We start from the raw sequence: 18,587 nt of genomic DNA, 5'->3' as shown, positions 1-18,587 counted from the left end.
TACAGACATTGTTAAACTATGACTCTGCACTATGATGATGTCATTGTCCTTTTTATGCCTGGGTGCGTTAGTCGGGCTGGCGCGGGCTATTGTATCGTTTAGGTAAGAAGATTCCACAGTGAGTTGGTGCCGCTTTCTCCCCTTCTGCCCAGCCAAATGTGTGTTCTATTTCTGGTGTAAATTCCTGAATCACACCTAAATATATCACACAACCTGGGGGGAAATGGTTAGGGGTTGATGAGTGGATGGGAATGGGGAGTTGGGAAAAGATGTGACAAAGACAAACAAAAACAACCTTAATCAGGTCGATGAGCAGCACATCATCAAATCTGTTATGGGAGGAAATGAAGGAATGACACAGTTCAGTTAATAAATGCATTGCAAACAGTCCTTCAGCCCCAGAGTACCAAGTTATTGTCTAATTGTTCTATCACCTAGGTTTGAAAAATAAAAATTAGGGAGGACCCACGGGCAGAGTTACAAGCCCCTTGCGCCTCTTTTACGCCACCGTTGCGTCACTTTAGTGACGCAGCGGCGGCGCAAAACCAGCACCATGCTGCGGGGTATTTACAACGTGACGCATCTGGGAGATGCGTCACGTTGTAAAGCCCTGCGCCAGAAGTAGGCGTTGCTGCACAAGTGGGGGGGGGCGTTCCGTCGCAGGAACGCCTCCCAAAAGTGGCTGAGTGAAATCTACAAGATTTCACTCAGTCACTTTTAGGCCCATGCTGCGTCAAAACCCTGCGCCTACCTGAAGCAGGTGTAAGGATTGACGCAGCATTAACAAGATAGGGCCCCCCAGAGCATTGCTGGAGCTGCGTCGCGCTTGCGATGCAACTCCAGCAATGCGCCACTTTTACGGCACAGATGCATCACGCATCTGTGCCGTTTTTGCCCCATGGTGCGCCGCATTGTAAATGCGGCGCATGCATGGAGGCAGAGCTGTGGCGCACAATAACTGGCGCATCCCTGCTGATATGCAGGGATGCGCCAGTTATTGTAAATATGCCCCTTTGATTGTTAAGAAAAGAAAAATTATACTGTGTATAAATCCCAAAATGGGGGGTATATCTATTTTCTTCTTGGAATGTCCATCTTGGGTGCATGGCTGAATCAGTCCGGGAAGGTAAGCAGTAGTGTTATGGAGGTTTTGTGCAGAAGAAGAGAAGGTCTGTGGATTGCAGAACAGTAAATGCCAATATTGTAGAGCCAAGGAGAAGGTAAGCTTCATGGTGTATGAGGACCAAGAAATAAGAACAAGAGCATATGCTGGTGAAATCATGATTCATGTGCGATTAACTGAGAAGTGAGATCAATATGACAACCAATCCCAGACAAGTATCTGCATTTACCTGTCTGATCAATCTCACAACTGTCATAATATTTAGCCAAGTGTGTCCATCATGCGACTTGTCTCCTGTTTCTAAGGTAACAGCATATACAGGAATAAATATGAATGATATTTACCCGCTTTGATATTGTGCCTAGGGTTGGCCCTATATTTATCAAGGAATTGATTCTTCTTCTAGAACAGAGGACAGGAACCTTTCGTTCTGGCAGTAAAAAGACTGACACAGCATTTGCTGCATTAATTTCTTGATGTCATTGGGAAGCACATCACTGAGAGTGGTGAGTGTAGTTTTATCTTAACCTGAAAAGAATAATTGGTATGACTGAATGGGTTTTGAATAATTGTGTATGAAAGTAGCTATATGACTAGAAGAAATAGGAGATTTATTCATTATGATCCACCATACCTGATTACTGTATTGACAGATGCTCTGGGGGGAAGGGCAATGTCCTACTTGATGGGATCAGTTTTTGGATTTTGTTTAAAGAAATTAAGGAGTAGGCTTTAATAGGGATGTGAGTTTACGAAATGGGGTATAGTACTAAAAATGTATCTTTGTATATTCCTCCTATTTCTCTTTTTTAGATCTGACTTACTTGTAGTTCCTATAGGAGGGAGGTTTTAATCCCTGATACACCTTTTGTCCTGAGTACGGTAGGGTTTATAATTCCAAATCCCCCGAAACGCGTCGATGCTGTAAAATTACTGAATCCAACCACGAGAAAAATTACTGTAACAAACTATGATGGAAGTAATGATGCTGTTGTGCGCTTCTGGTCTAAGTAACTTATGGCAGGTAGGGAGTGCAGGGTAAAATCATGTAATGTAAAAAAAGAATTGCTGGTTTCTCACTAGGGTTTATGAGAAATCCTGTGGGAGGCAAGGAGGTGCAGGGTAAAATGGAAAAATGCATTTAATAATATATAAACTGTGCATACATACTAAAAACTTCCTCATGTACATTAAAATGATATCAGAGAAAAAAGTGAAAAACAATCAATCAATGTCCCTGGAAAATGGCTAGGAAAACTGGAAAAAAATGATTTCACATTTAACACACTGGCTGGCTGCACAAAATGGCCGACGGCCACATGTTCAAACAACAATAAAGCAAAACGGGATGAATAACTAAGAACACATGCAGGCCTACAGCAAAAGCACACTGGCTGGCTACACAAAATGGCCACCCGTCACATGTTCAAACAATAACAAGCAAGAAGGCATGGACAGCAAAGAACACATGCAAGCCTTAGACAAAAGCACACCGGCTGGCTACACAAAAAATCAACCAGAGAAAAGTTCAAACAGCAAGAAGCAAGGAGGCATTGTCAATAAAGAACACATACAGGTCTATGAACAGTGACTACACAAAATGGCCACCGGCCACATGGCATGGAGAACAAAGACAAAATGGTGGTCTACTGCAAGCACACACACACACACACACACACACACAAACACACACTGGCCAGTCAAAAAAGTGGCCACTTGGCCAGCAAACAAAGGAGGCATGGTAAACAAAAAAGAAAACACTACTATTAATTCAGCAATGCCAAGGGCAAAAATTAAGTCAGCAATCAAATTTCCAACAACACACATCCTCCTCACGCATCATCAATATAATACCCCACCACAATACATTTTTGTCAGAAAAAAACGTGAAATACAAAAAAAACACATTGTGCATTCAATCCACTGCCATCTCTAAATCATAGATGTTTCGAAACAACATATACCACCAAAACAGTTGTTTCATATACCAAATGCCTAGTACTGGTTGGATGGCCAGTCGGCAGACTAGGCTACATGGTAAAATAAATTAATAGTGCAAATCTCACAAACAAAGGAAAAATCTACTTAACTGCGCAACCTTTTTCCCTTCTAAAAGCTAAACAATGGAATGCAAAAAACAGGACGCTACTGCAACTCCAGGCCACCCACCACAATCAAATTTAAAACTGTAATAAAAGGTACAAATATATACTGGTGCATGTCCTCTATCAAACAACAACACCCTTATACAAATGTTTTTTAACTTGTGTTGTCACAATTTAACACAAAGTCCCTAAAATCACATGGTATATGCAGCAGGATTTGCAGACAAAGAGAGTGATTCTTTCACCTTGAAATCTAAATGAAAAGTGACCAGGAGATAGACAAAGCGTTGGGAGGAGGCTTCTGGACAGGAAGAGGAAGTTGGAGTCTCTGTGGCACTTCCTTACTGCAAAAGAAAAAGTAAAATAAAAAAGTGTGCTTCGCGCTAACAGAACTATCTGAACCTTCTGCTTGAGTAGAATATTCACTCAAAAAGGTATTTTTGAGTTGATTTAGCTGCTTCCCGAGTAGGAAATCTACTCGAGAAGCAGCCACGACTGCCGGCCTTACAAAATGGCACTAGAAGGCTCCATGTGACCGGAAATCAAGCTACAGGCTGTCAAATCTCGCTAGGAAGCAGGCGTTGATTGATTCTCGTGTTGTTCCCATGAACATCGCACTGCTCAAATGGCAGAATAATTCCGCTGCATGCTGATTGGTGAAATTTTGCAGGAACTCTGAGTTACAAGCATAACGCAGGGTTACTAAATTCCGCCAATTCCACAAGTGGAATTATAACTCCTCCTGGGCCTACCCAAAATAACATGGGTGTTATCCGAATAGTGGTCCATGAGCTATTTCCCATTTTGTATTTGAAAGGTTTTTTTCAGGGATTGTGTGTAAGGCTGAAGCACTTTACTTAAACCAAAGCACTGGCTGAATAGCATTTTATTAACTGTCATTTGCTGAATTTTAAGTCTCTAAACCTGCACCACTTCCCCGAGTAAGCCTTAGACTGCTTGACTTTATTATCTGGAGGATCAAATGTGAAAATATATACTTGGTGATCAGTTTTGGGTACAATACTATAAGGTTACACCAGATCACAGGGAAAGCATGAGTGTTTCATTGAAGAGGTAAAGGTAATACACAGTAGGAGAGAGTGTAACATCATCTACATAAGTGGCTGTTTTGAGAGCTGTATAAAGTTTGAAGATAATTAGGGAAATTGTGATTGTTGTTTGGAAGTGGCCCGTTTATGGAATGGGATTCAGGACATTGTCTGATGCTGTTAATGTTTCTGTGAACAATTGATTGCTTTAGATTTGTCAGGAAATGAAGAGTAGATGGTTGATATATTGTTTGAAAAGAGATCTGCTTTCTAATGATTCCATGATGGCTGATTTGTAGTAGGTCGATTTGGCAGTGATTGGGTGTCTGTAGGATGGAGTTCAATGTCTTAAGCTGTGTTACGTGTCTTACCATTTGTTCGGCTTCCCTTTATGTGTTTTCATACAAAGCGTTTGCTGTCTGTGTCTTTCTTTCATCATTGCTGTTCAAGGTGGTGTAGATGTGTGTCTAGGAGTGTGTTGACAGGTGTGGGATGCTAGGATGATGGGATGTTTGCTGGACACTATCCATGGAAACATCTTTAAAGAACAACATTTGTTGGGTTTGTATTGACAGTAGTATATAGGTGGTGTCTGATTGTAATGGTGCAATTGACTGTTGGATCAGCTAGTAAAAGAAGCAATCGTTTTTTCATGGTCTCTTGTGTGGGTTAGGTTTGGTGAAGCTATGTTCACTGTGTTAAAGAGATTGAAAATGATTTTTTTTTTGTTTTTATTGATGAAGTCACCTGTGAGGTTAAAATGTCAATGTTTTGTTGGAGTAATGAATCGACATGATGATCATGAAGTTAACTGCTTCTTTGATAAAATCTTTGTTTCGTATAGGCTGTTTTTTAATAAAGTGGAAGGTAATTGACCCTGGAAGGCAGAGAGGAGCAGAAAAAGAGCTCCATCATTTTGAGGGCTATGGAATCTTTAAAGGTGCATGAATTGGATGTTTAGTGTTGGTCAAGCAAATTGAGTTGGCTTACCTGAGATATTTAAGGCGTGGACTTGGACTCTAAGCCCTTCCAGGACTACAGCAAGGGAATCCTGACAAAGTAGCATCAGAAAGGAAGTATCAGGGGACTATCGAACTTCCTTTTGTGTCATGATTTGTCAGTATAGAGACAAAGCAATGGTCCCTTCAAATGCTCTGCATCAGACCTTGACATTTCCCGCTGTGTTCTAATTGCCTGGCACGAGGTAGGGGGTTTCCTTTGTGACTGTAGGGCTGGACAGAGGTGCAGATTCCTTCTGTGCCCTGATTTACTTTAGCAGGAAGTAGGATAATGTTTGGTTTTGTAACCTGCATCCAACTTTGCTGGCTCTGAATACGTCACACATATTCCGTTTGGAATTTTGTTCGGCCATATATTTAATCGATATACACCATCCTTTGCTAATATTGTGATGGACTGCCCCTCAGCATATATTGTGATTGTACTTATCTCCCTAGCACCATTGATGTGTGTTTCTTCCCTAGCTTATAAATCATGAATATTTCTCCATGTTCCATATTCTGATGTGCAGTTCATCCTCATGACATAGTCTGATGGAAATTCCAGTCCTTGCAAAGATTCTGGTGAGCATGAATAATTCATCCCAGCATATGATCTCTTTGAGACATACATGCTAGCATGTAGTAGAGTAAGATTCCCTCTCTAGCATTTTGGATGAGCATTTCGTAAAGGCATATGTTCTGATATGTGAATGCTCCCTGGAACATAATCCGAAATGCATTTCTTCCCTGTCATGTGCTATGATGGGCTTATCATAGCAGCTGATGTAGCTCCCAACAAGCATTTCCGCTTGGGCATATACATTAAAGAACATTTCTTCCCTCGAATACATTCTTCCAGACATTTCCTCTTTTGCACAGACAGCTGTTGGTTGATTAGTATATTTTTTCTTACTCCAGGAAAATCTACATCAATAGATATTGAAGTGTGAATATTTCACCTATGCCTATTACCTTATAGGTCTGTCTGACAATTCCACAGTGAAGTAGAATGAAGCCAATAAAATAACCGGGAATAAATAAAAGAGGTGAGGAAGGGGAAGAAAATGGGAAAGAAAAAAACTATATCCAAGTTACATGAATCCCGTATCGGGAGAGGAGGGCATTAGATACATTCCCCAGTGTTGCATCACATTAAATCTAAGACCCTGACATCCACTCTAAACGTCCTATAGGTTTATCGAACTTGGGAAGAAATCCACTTCTATCTTAAACCACCTTTAGGCCCCCATTAGAAGCTAGTGCACTACTCCTCTATCAAGGGTGCTTATGGGGATCCCCATTTTGGTCCATGTTGACAAACAATTTCTGATACCTTGTTATGTTCCAGTCCCAAACACACCTGAAACTATTTTGGCATTACTCCCAAGGCTAGTGATGTTCCCAGCACATTATCTTACAGGCTTCTAACCCCATTGCAGACTATTTAAATGTTAGGACATTCCCAAACTGTACCCCCTTAAAAGGGTATTTAAAATCATGGCTGACTTCAAAGAGGTGCATTCTTATATATAATGAAATCTATTTAGTAGTTTTAAATCCATCAACTGAAATCCTAAGCACATGGACAACTCTCGGGTCCAATTTAGGCCCTCATTACGAATGGCCAATTAAAATTCCTGTTATTCTTCTAATGATCATTTCTGGTGGTCCTGGTAATTGTGGGGTCAATGCAATAACAGAGATAACATTCATTTGGGAAGTAACATGCATTAATCAGGCAATCAGTGTTTGTATGGGCCTCATCAAAGGTGGCATGGAGGCAAAATAATATGGGTTGCAATGCTATCCCAAGTGAATGCCAGTGGTTTGACTATCTGCAAGCATTCCTCAGATCATCTTTTGCGTTTAATATAAAGAACTAAGGGCCAGATGTATCAATATTAGGAATAGTGATTATACGTTTTAAACAAGTGAGCTGCCGTGTAATCACTCAAAATTTGGAGTTCAAAATTAATCTCCAGTGGGTTGCGGTAACAACTACTGCCGTCTGTCATGCCTTTAACTTCATCCAATCAGCGTCACTAGTCCCAATGCTGTGGCGTAGGTTTACGTCTCAGCAGGACTGTGCCGAAGTGCAGCGGGGCCTCTCTCGCAGCTCACTTGAGTAAAACGCAAGTCACTACATTAACAGTAGGCCACGGGAGTGGGCCACACCCACCTGGGCATTAAAAAAGACTTTGACTAATGCTGTTGCCGTGATTATCATTCGTAGATGCCCGTAGCCCAGGAAGAAGTGCTTTTCAGCACGAAACGCATCGGCAAGACTGGCAGGACTTTTATTTGTGCTGGGCAATTCCGCTGTTTGTTCATTGCATTCCTCCAATAAAGACAAGGCATAAACAAAACTCACCGGTGTGGGCTCTATCGATCCAGGCAACTTCTTGGTGGATGTGTGGCGGCGCAGCCTGAGCCGCGAGAAAGGCCCCGCTGCACTTCGGTGCAGTCCTGCTGAGACGTCAACCTACGCCACAGCATTGGGACTAGTGATGCTGATTGGATGAAGTTAAAGGCATCACAGACGGCGGTAGTTGTTACCGCAACCCACTGGAGACAAATTTTTAACTGCAAATTTTGAGTGATTACATGGCAGCTCACTTGAGTAAAACACAAGTCACTACATTAACCAGTAGGCCACGGGAGTGGGCCATGCCCACCTGGGCGTTAAAAGACTTTGACTAATGCTGTTGCCGTGATGATCATTCGCAGATGCCCGTAGCCCAGGAAGAAGTGCTTTTCAGCACCAAACGTGTCTGCAAGACTGGCAGGACTTTTATTTGTGCTGGGCAATTCCGCTGTTTGTTCATTGCATTCTTCCAATAAAGACAAGGCATAAACAAAACTTACCGGTGTAGGCTCTCTCGATCCAGGCAACTTCTTGGTGGATCTATATTGTGATCAAGCTCCCCCCCCGAGGAGCGAAACGCGTCATGGCAGGCACTGCTCCTGTGATATTTGTTGTTTAATAAATTGCCACTGCTTCACCCACCTATGTCTTGCGGGAGTCCGTGATTTGTCCTTGGAGTCTGGAGGTCCATGGCTGGGGTTCCGACGAAATGGAACAAGTGTGGACAGGACGTTTTCGATATATATATATATATCTGGTCGTGTGAAGAACCCATTAAAAATTTGGGTAATCCGTTCCTGTGAGTGCTTGGTCCATTTATTTGTGCCGTGAGCTGTGGATTGTTGATCCGTGCGGTTTCCGTCACCGCACTATCGAGCACCCGATCGAGAGTGTAAGGGAGTAAAGGCGGGGATTGAGCATGATGATATATATATATATTCACTGAAAAAACCACAGGTTTCAGGGGCGTTATAGTTAGCTGGACTTTTCACTCGTACAAAACTATTGAAATTCCCCCGTTATAGTTAGTTCAGCTAACTATAACTCACGCGCCCGCAATGCACTGCTGATGACGTCACATATTACATCACTCATGACATGGTCAGTGACATCACTCATGACATCACTATACACTATACAACATATTGACTCTTACAGGTGGTGATTTGTTTCATTATCAGTTTTGTTTCGTTGTTGTAGTGAATTCTTGCTTTTCAACTGCAATTTTACATTGTTTGAATTTCCAGAATCCTGGCCAAGTAAGCCAATTTGATGTTGTTTTGTAAAATGGCTATGTACCAGGGTATCTTTAAGATTGTACGCTCCTTGAAATGTTATATTCAGATGATTACCCATTATTTTGGCCACTATTAGGTCTAATTGTAAAAGACTCCAATGTTTTCTTAAAATGTGGCTCACTTTTTTTTTGCTTCTGCTGAGTATGTTGTTATTAGAAATATAGGGGCCTCATTTTTCTATTTAGACTTGCCTTTTAGCATTTGAGTTCTATTTACTTTTTTGGTTTTAGGGTGTTTAGGATATTTTATAGCCTGGAATCTTTATACCTTATCTTTGCTATGTTTTCCAATTTCTGTTTCTTGGGAGCAAATTCTTTTGATTCTTAAGAACTCCCCATATGGGATACTCCATTTTAGATTTTGCTGATGGAAGCTGTTCCCATGTAGTATAGCATTGGTGGCAGGCTTTTTTCGATGTAATTATGTTATCCTCAATATATAGCTCTGTGTCCAGAAATCAAATCATTGAAAAATAAATATTGTGAATCTGAGATAACCTACAAAATGAAATTACCTTGACCCAGGAGGTCAGAAGGCAAATTTCGAGGAATTACTTTAAAAAAAAAAAATAGAAGTCTTCAGCTAAGGATTTAATAAATACAACACAAAGAAAATAGCTGCAACGATAGTTCTGGGTCAAAGACAATACCTCAATACCCTCTAATGATATGAAAGCGAAACTTCAAATCTTAATAGACTGAATGTTTTATATAATTTGAAAAGAAATCTGAATGCATCATTTTATAATCATAATTTAAAAATGAAATTATTAACTTGCTGAATTTAAAACCTTGTTTACAATATTTATTAATTCTTAATTTGCACAATTCACTTTCTGCACATGCACTTTAAAGAAAACTACAAGTCCCAGACTATGGGGAGGACAAAATGTGTATATAAATAAATAAATAAATATATATATATATATAAATATATATATATATATATTTATGTATATATACATACATTTGTGTGTTTGGGTATATAGTGTAACATAATTAATAAAAATATATGTTTTTGTTTTAAATGTATTACTATGAATATATATATTTTCACAGTAATACATTTAAAATACATTTAAAATACTGAAAAAATTAATATAATCTAAAATACATAATTGTATTCATTATGTTACAGTATATAAAAATATTACACCATATGTTACACCATATGATAATATATGTATGTGTGTGTGTATACATACACAATAAAACCATAATAAATATTAACAATAAGAAAAAAATATATTAAAGTAGACTATAAATAAAATATTAAACATTTAAAACCCCTATAAACGCATGTACCCAAAATACTATGAACATTAAAATACATTTTAAAATACAAACAAATAAAATATATTACAAAAACAAAAATAATGCTATATATTCTACTTTACTAGTATTATGAAAATTATTGGAGTTTAAGAACATTAAATATACTATTCCCAATCTAGTTTTTGTAACAGTAGTGAAAGTGTTGTATTTCAGAGGGGTTAGATGTACTATTCCGACTCAAGTCTGTGCAGCACCAGGAAATGCGCTGGGTGGGTGAAATTTGATATTCCAACTCCAAACACTGCAACAGTAGGTAAAGTGTTGAACTGTGAAGAGGTTATTTTCACTTATCCTATTGCAGTCTAAAAGAGACTAGTAGTTCACTTCAAACACATTAGATATATAAGTAACCCCATGAATTTAGAGAAAATATTAAACTCTTAATATACAAATTATTAACATGAAAATATATATGTAGTAGAGATTTTAAAAGCAATCAATTTAATTATAATTCAATAAAATAATTAGCAATTAATGTCATTCAATTATGAATTAATTTACCAATCTATACCCCTGCAAACCCAGCAGCCTGCTGCTGAAGTATAGCAAAAAATAGGTATTCCATAATTTGCATATTTAAAATCAATTAAATAAATAATGTACTAATAATAATTAATAGGTAATTAATTATTCATTAATTACCTTTCTACCTTATACCCGTACAATCCTAGCTTCCCACAGCTAAAATATAGTTAAACTAAAACGTTATTCCATATTTTACATAATTAAACATGTATTAAATTAATTAATTACTAATTAACCATAAATTGTTAATTGTTACTTAATTTACTTTCCGCCCTGGACCCTTCAAACTTATCAGCCCACTACTGAAATATAAGTAAAATAATAAGCATTCCATATATTACATAATTAAAAATCAATTAACTATTTAACAATGAAGAATTGTTAATTACATGATTAACTTTCCACCCTATATGCCTACAAACATAACATGCCGAAAATAACATGTACCAAAAATAAATAAGCATAACATATTTTACCTAAATGATATCAATCATGAAATTACATAAAATGTATTAAATAATTCATAATTATTACCTAATTAACTTCCCACCCAATACTCATACAAACTCACTAAGCCACTACAACACTATAATTTACAATTAAAAATTCTAAATCATTTAAAATTGTAAGCTATATTTTTTTTAAAGAAAATAACATTCATATAAACATTAGTAACACATAAATTGCTATATCAACTAAAACACATTAAAATAATTAAAAATCAATATTTTTAACCACTATATTATTGAAAACAATATTAAAAACATCAATACTATTTTAAACTATTTGACTTACCTCAAACAACTATATTCTTGTCAAGAATATTTGCGCATCACGATATTTCTGGGTCACGATATTTAATTTCCGATATTTCTGTCTCCCGAGATTTTTAACTTGATATTTTGTCCAAACACTGAAAAAGCTAATGGGCAACTGATTTTGAAGGGAATAAAACATGTTCTGGTCTTCATGTTTTGAACCCTGGCCTTTGCCATTTTGAAAGTGTCATTACTACAAGTGAAGTGAAATGAAACAGTGTTACAATATATAGAGTTATAGATGGGTAACAGTGAATTACAAAGAAGTTTTTCATTGGGGGGTTCTGAGTGACATCAAATAGACAATCAGAGCGGAACTCGAATTGTCTAAGGAGTTGTCTATGAAGTCATTCAGAACCCCGAGGTGAAAAACATCCCCATAATTCACTTTTTACCCATCTATATTTTATATTATATATGGTCCCAAAATCATCTGCCCCGCCTTCACCTGCTACGCTGTGACAAAGGAGTAATGCGTGTGCTATACGTAACATGGCCTCTTTTGTGGATCCCCTACCAAAAGGTATAAAAAAATACAAAAAAAACGTACCTGCCACCCTTGTCCAACTCCCACCACCTTCACTGACGTCCTTACCTCTGCTGCAGCTATGCTTCTGCTTTCATTCAAAACAAACAAGCAAAGCGGTGTGGACAAGCTCTCAGAGAACCCTGTCAACCTGGCCTGTAAGACCTTTATGACGTAGCAACAGTTGGTAATGAGTTTTGTTATCAACTGTTGCTGTGTCATAGCAGTGAGTTATGATATTTAGAAACTGAAATAACCAATAGCGGCTTTCTATGAGAGCCGCTGACAACAAAGATTTCAACTTTGCACTGTCTCAGAATTACCTCATTACAATTCCAGGTAGCCCTGCCCAGATAATGCCAAATCTGAACCAGTGCTTTCGGGAGGGAATCCTATCTCAACTCAGTTGAGACTCTGTTATATACAGTAATATAAATCATTAAAGGGATTATTATAAGCCTACTAAATGTTACTATTGTTTCTTTTTAGTGCACATCATGTGGGATTCTACGAGGAAGCGGAAAACAGAAGATTGGGGCAATATTCCATGCCATTGGCTACTATGTGATAGCCCTTCCGGTAGGAATCTCCCTGATGTTTGCAGCCTACCTTGGAATACTGGGTACGTAAAGTTCACTGAGCAGGGACATGTTACCCCCACATGTGCAAACTAGCTCCACAAGCCCTGACTTTTTAAACAAAACACTTTATCAGAAAGGACTTACACAGTATTAATTAAAGGTGGCCGTCGAGATAGCTGTTAAAATAGTATCTTTTAAATGTGGATAAACATTAATGGAGTAGACAAATCTTATTGTCAGCTCTTACGTGTTCCAACGTGAAATGTATTTGATTTTCGTCACAAAGTTGAAATTATGAATGCATGTCTTGCTTCACGTATAGATTAGTATTATGCATACAAATAAGATCTGCCTACGTATTCTCTACATAAGGTGCAATTAGTACAGAATGCAGCTGTCAAACTAGTACTAGGATTGAGAAGACCTCCCGATGTTTCCACGTCCTTTGTTTAAATGTCTCTCCCTAGCAAAAATCTATCTGTGACCTCCAACCAACCACTCTGTCACCCTGCTTTACTTGATACCAAGGAAGTTGCTGTTGAAGATTAAAAGAAGCATTCTGTTACAATTCTCCAGGTTTTGCCACCCCACAATGAGTGGAAGAGCGTTCTCTGTGGTGGCAGCTACTAAATGGAACTTGCTTCAGTTGCATCCACAATACCTAATCTCACAATAATCCCTTCTGCTTTTCAGGAAAGCTTTGAAGACCTTGCTGTCCTTTAGATCGTTAAGTAATGTTGGATCCTTGGGGGTCGTGGCTAACTGCCTAAGATGGTCCCGCTCCGCACCCTCCCCCCGTTTATCCTTCAACAGCAATGCGACTGCCTTACCAGAAAGCCCATCCACGGCTAAGTACATTGCCCTGCCGCTGCTGCATTGGATGGTGTAGCGACACGCACTCTTGTCCTGCCTGGTGTTGGCACCGGAGCCTCTCTGCCGCTTGCCTCCCCACCCCTGCCCGGATTGGCAGTCCTGCTGTGGACGTAGGGGAGTGGCCCAACTGGCTGTGGTCCCGGAGCCCTTGGAACCCGTTGACAGCACATGCCTCCGGAAGGCTGGATTGCCAGGGCTTTAGGGCCTAAGGGTGCCGCCGGGTGCTGGGCAGATCCCTTCTGAGGCCTGCTGCGTAGGGGCCCGGACATGCCTCTTGCCAGTGTGTCCTGGGCAATCTTGCCTGGTGTGGTGCCCCCGCTTCTCTGCACCGATGGGCTGGCCCAGAGTTGCTGGCCCCCGTTGACGAGATAATCAGCTGGGAAGCAGCGTCTGGCCCCCCATGGTCTTATAGGCCGGGCGCCCGCCTTGTCACGGGAGGTGAGTCCGGCGCTGGGCGGCTGCATCTGCGGGACTGGGGTTGGGGCTTGGGAGTCGATCGGGCCTAGGCCCTCCCTTACCTCCGCTGTGGTACCAGACACCAGAGGTGGCCCCTTGGACAGCGCGACTTGCAGCCTGGTCTGACTGCTGGCACACTACCAGGAGCTGGGACACCACGAGGGTCATGTCGGGCCTGGGCTGTCTCTCTCCCTCCGGGCACAGGTGGTGGGTTGCTTCGCTACCCCTCGTGCGCACAGCCATAAGCTATTGGACCCTTAAGGCGTGGGGGTGGCCCAGGGACCAGGCCCGGTCCAGGCTGCCCTTCCCCTGACTTCATTCTTTGGCCTGGCTGTGGGTATTGGGGTCGGTCAGACTCAGGACCCCACGTATGGCATGAAGGTTCCTACAGATTAGGGGCGCACATAGCCATACCCCTGCGCACTTCCCCAGTGCTGGGCTGCGGGAGTACTCCTGTGGGTTGCCACAGACTTGTACTGGTGCTGGGCAGACATTTTCCTACCCCCCTGCGAGATTACCAGACATTCTACCGGATTTTGTCTGGACCTGGCCCCCAATGTTTACTTCCTGGCTGTTCTTGTCCTGACCAGACATCCCTTCTACAGATCGCATTACCTCTTCATTACTATCCTGGTGCTGCTTGTCCTTCAGGCCTGTGGGAGGTGGGGGTTCGTCCTCTTTTCAGCGCTGGGGTTCAGACCGGACATAGTTTGCTCCCTTCCTCGCTCAAGCTCACTGAGCACCACTTCACATTGAGATGATAAGGGTGTGGGGTGCCGCTTCTTGCTCCAGAACTAACTGCTATTGGCTGCATTATTGGTCCCCTCTCCTTCCTAGACCTTACCATTTGCTGCTCTGCATGACTATCAGTCTCCGTCAACTCTATCATCGGATATACTGGCTGGTCTAATGCTATAGGGTCGCTTCCAAGCGCCTTACCTGCCCTTTTAATTTAGCGACGCATTACCACCTTACGACCCATTACATCATCCAGGGGCAGGCACCAGAACTTTTTCCATGCGCCACTACCCCACATTTGATGGCGCACCAAGAGGCCAGTGATGAGGCTTCTTCAAAGGGGGATGGGCCTCTGGAGTCTCAACACTCTGCTTTCTACTCCAAACTCGACTAGGACCTTGCAGCCGTGGAGACAATTGGAACAGCTTTGGACCAAACACGCACCTCGCAGGAGGAAAAAATAGATAAAGTCATATCAGAATTTACGCTCCTGAAGGCCAAACACGTACTGATAGGGTCCATGAGAGTGAACTTGTACTCACCGACTTGCAGGCCAAGTCGCGTAATCACACTGCCATCCTCCAAGATCTTCTGGACTGGGTGTTCACTCTCGAAGCTAGATTGGACGACGCTGAGAGTCGCTTGAGCGGTAACATCGTGCAAGTGGTTGGCCTCCTGGAGGGCTTGGACGGCCTGGATCCGGTTACCTATACCGAGCGCTGGTTGAAGAAACTGCTTCCACCCAGGGTTCTGCCTCCCCAATTTGTGGTGGAACGTGCTCACAGGGTGCCCGCTTAGAGGCCCCCTCCTGGAGCCAACCCTGTCCATTTAAATTCCGATTACTGAACTTTAGGGATAGAGACACAATTTTGAGAGAGGTCAGAAAAATGCTGGGACTCACCGTCCAGAATGCACCAGTCATGTTCTTTCCGGATTAAACTACCCAAGTACAAAATGGATACGGCTCCTTCGGAACGGTGAGGCACCAACTCCGCGACCTCAACTTACGATGCTCCTTACTATTTTCAGCATGTCTGCGGATGGTTAAGGATGGATCCACTTGCTTCTTCGTTTCACCCTCAGACCTCTGGGCGCTCCAGCGGGTCAGGCGTGGCCGACACAGGGGCAGAGAGGGTGGGCCACGTCGTCATACTCTATCGAGCAACGCTCCTGACCCAGAGCAGATCCTTTGAGCATCAGGTGGTGCTTCAACCGGCTGCGACGATTTGCGGCACGGAATCTGCCTCTGGATTGGTATCGGCACCATCCAAGTTGCCTAGTCATGTTGATTCTTTACTGCGTGGTCTGGGGACTCGAGCTCACCCTGTCTCCCTATCATCACTCCCCAAACCTCGGACACCATCATCTGAACGTTGTGAATATATTACATATTATTGGTCAGTCCAATTTGCATCCTATCTGGCTCTGCATTTTCTTAGCTCCAACCCGCCTTTTCCACTCATTTGGGCGCCAGAGGGGTCGGGCGGCTCTATATTCCAGGTGGGGCCAGGCTTCACTTCGCCCTATGGCCCGGTCATGTAGTGAATGGATCCATGTGTTTTATTTCCACACAATATTTTTTCTTTTATTTCATACTCGCCTACCGGGGGACGGACACCAAGTAATAGCTACAAGCGCTTCCGCACCCCTCTCGATCAATAGCTTGTTCATGCATTAGTTGCCATGGTACGGCACCCCTGTTTCAACGAACTCCCATTACAAGCTGGCTCTCATGAGGTTACACAACATACAAACAAGACCCTGGCGCAGTCAGGTGTACAACACTAACTTTTCTTCCCAGGTGAGGGGCACGTTGATATGGGTTAAGGGGGGTTCGTTGTGAGGTGGTGGAGGAGGTTGAGGCCGGTACAGAGGGCATATATGTGTTTCTCAAGGGTAGACTTAATGGTCAGCCCCTCCTTATTGGCTCAGTTTATCCCCCAATATTGACCAAAACTCTTTCCTTCGTAGACTCTCTGGGGTGTTGGCCCATTGGAGCAGCTTGCCCTGGCTTATAGGGGTTGACTACAATTTTGTCCTCGATATCTCTCTGGACTGCTCGTTCCCTCTTCTCACACGTACTACAGCAACATCCGACGCGCAGGCTCTACGCACTTGGCTCAGGCATTGGTCCCTAATAGACGTATGGCGCTCTCGTAATACCAACGCCCGCATATACGCCTTTTTTTCACCTGTCCATAATCTTCATGTGTGACTGGATCGTATGTTAGCTACTTCTTCCCTCCTCTCCCTGATTCAGGACACCAAATATCTCTGCCGTACACACTCTGATCCCAACCCTCAGCATTTGAGGCTTGGCTGGACGCGTGACCTCCTCCAATCTATACTTGGCGTCTTCAGCCAGCTGCACTGGAGGACCAAACTTTTCACTGGTCTCTGGGCGTGACGGTCGCTGGCTACTTCGCCCCCAACATCGGCTTCACAGGTTCACCATCTCTGGAATAGGAGGCCTTCAAGGTCACGATTAGAGGGCACAGTCTTGGCCTTACATGGAACATCCGTAAACAACTAGATGCCTCCCTTAGTATCATCAAACGCAAACTTCTCTGGGACGAAATTGCCTTGGTCGCACAACCCAAGTATAATACCAGTATAGATGAACTGCATGGCGAACATGCAGGACTTTTAAACAGGCTTCGTTGACACAATTACCTGGCTCACTCGACACGCACACATGCTACATCCGACAGGGCAGGTAAATTACTTGCTTACCTACTGCCCCAGGAATACCCACACCGTCCAATCCATGCCATTCATGATGTCTTTGGCCACATACATTACACACAGCTCAACATACACACGGACCAGACACTATTTAACACTTTACAAATCTACTAGCCTTGGGGACCCTCAACAGATATGTGCATTCCTAGATTTGATAGACCTGTCTTCAATATCCCTCAACCAATACATGACTATTGATGAAGTGCGTAAAGCTTTAACTGCACTTTCATCTGGAAAGGCGCCAGGCCCTAATGGGCTCCCAACGGACTTCTATAACACGTATGCGGATGCACTGGTCCTGCACTTACACACCGTTTACAACTCTGCACTAGAAAATTCCCAGCTGCCAATCTCACTACATGCAGCTTGTCTAGTTTCCTTACTGAAGCCGGGTAAGGATCCTACAGCCCGGGAGCAACACTGATTGCCCTCGGAATGGGACCTTGACATCCACATGGAGTAACTTCCCGGCGGACTCTCCCAAAGCTTCACAATGACTACAACTCCAGGCTCCCCCCTCTCATTGAGGCAACATTTCCTGGCCCACAACATGCACCCGGATGTTGACCACCAGCTGGCTTACACCCCGATGCCTTGGAGACCCTGTATTTATAAGGTTTTATAAAGCGGGAACGTGACCCACGAGGGTATCAGAGCGCTTTACAGTATATAGTTATAAAGACATGAGAAATGAGGTAGTATACACACATTTGATTTTCTTCATTACTTACAAAAGAGGTAAATAGTGTAAGATAACATAGGTGACCAGTGGACAACTCATGATGATCCCAGAGGGCAACAGAACATTACATTATATACAGTTATTGAGCCTTAGGTCAGTATTGTGGAAATAAAAAACATATAATGTTCTCTTTCAATCCACAAGAGGTAGCCAGTGATATGAGGATCATATCGGTGACTCTGTCCGCATGAATCAAGTCTTAGGATGTGAATTTGTTCATTAGGAGTATTTTTACCTCTTTTTTGAAGGCGGTAAAGGAAGAGATTCCCCGTAACACTGGAGGTAAGGAGTTCCAAATCTTTGGAGCG

General features: G+C 42.3%; 1 protein-coding gene across 2 annotated transcripts in view; it reads left to right on the top strand.

Moving 5' to 3' along the window:
• LOC146858427 (multidrug and toxin extrusion protein 1-like) overlaps positions 1-18,587 on the top strand; it is a 742,800-nt gene that overhangs the window by 612,201 nt on the left and 112,012 nt on the right. For both annotated transcript variants that reach the window (XM_085649349.1, XM_085649350.1), the window contains one exon: positions 12,634-12,766. In XM_085649349.1, coding sequence (XP_085505475.1) covers positions 12,634-12,766 — 133 coding nt within the window. The remainder of the gene's footprint in view (positions 1-12,633; positions 12,767-18,587) is intronic.

The sequence above is a fragment of the Triturus cristatus genome, chromosome 3_2 (genome assembly GCF_964204655.1).
Source record: "Triturus cristatus chromosome 3_2, aTriCri1.1, whole genome shotgun sequence".
NCBI classification, from domain to species: domain Eukaryota; kingdom Metazoa; phylum Chordata; class Amphibia; order Caudata; family Salamandridae; genus Triturus; species Triturus cristatus.
The sequence above is the reverse complement of the archived record's forward strand: the minus strand, read 5'-3'. Positions and strand labels throughout refer to the sequence as shown.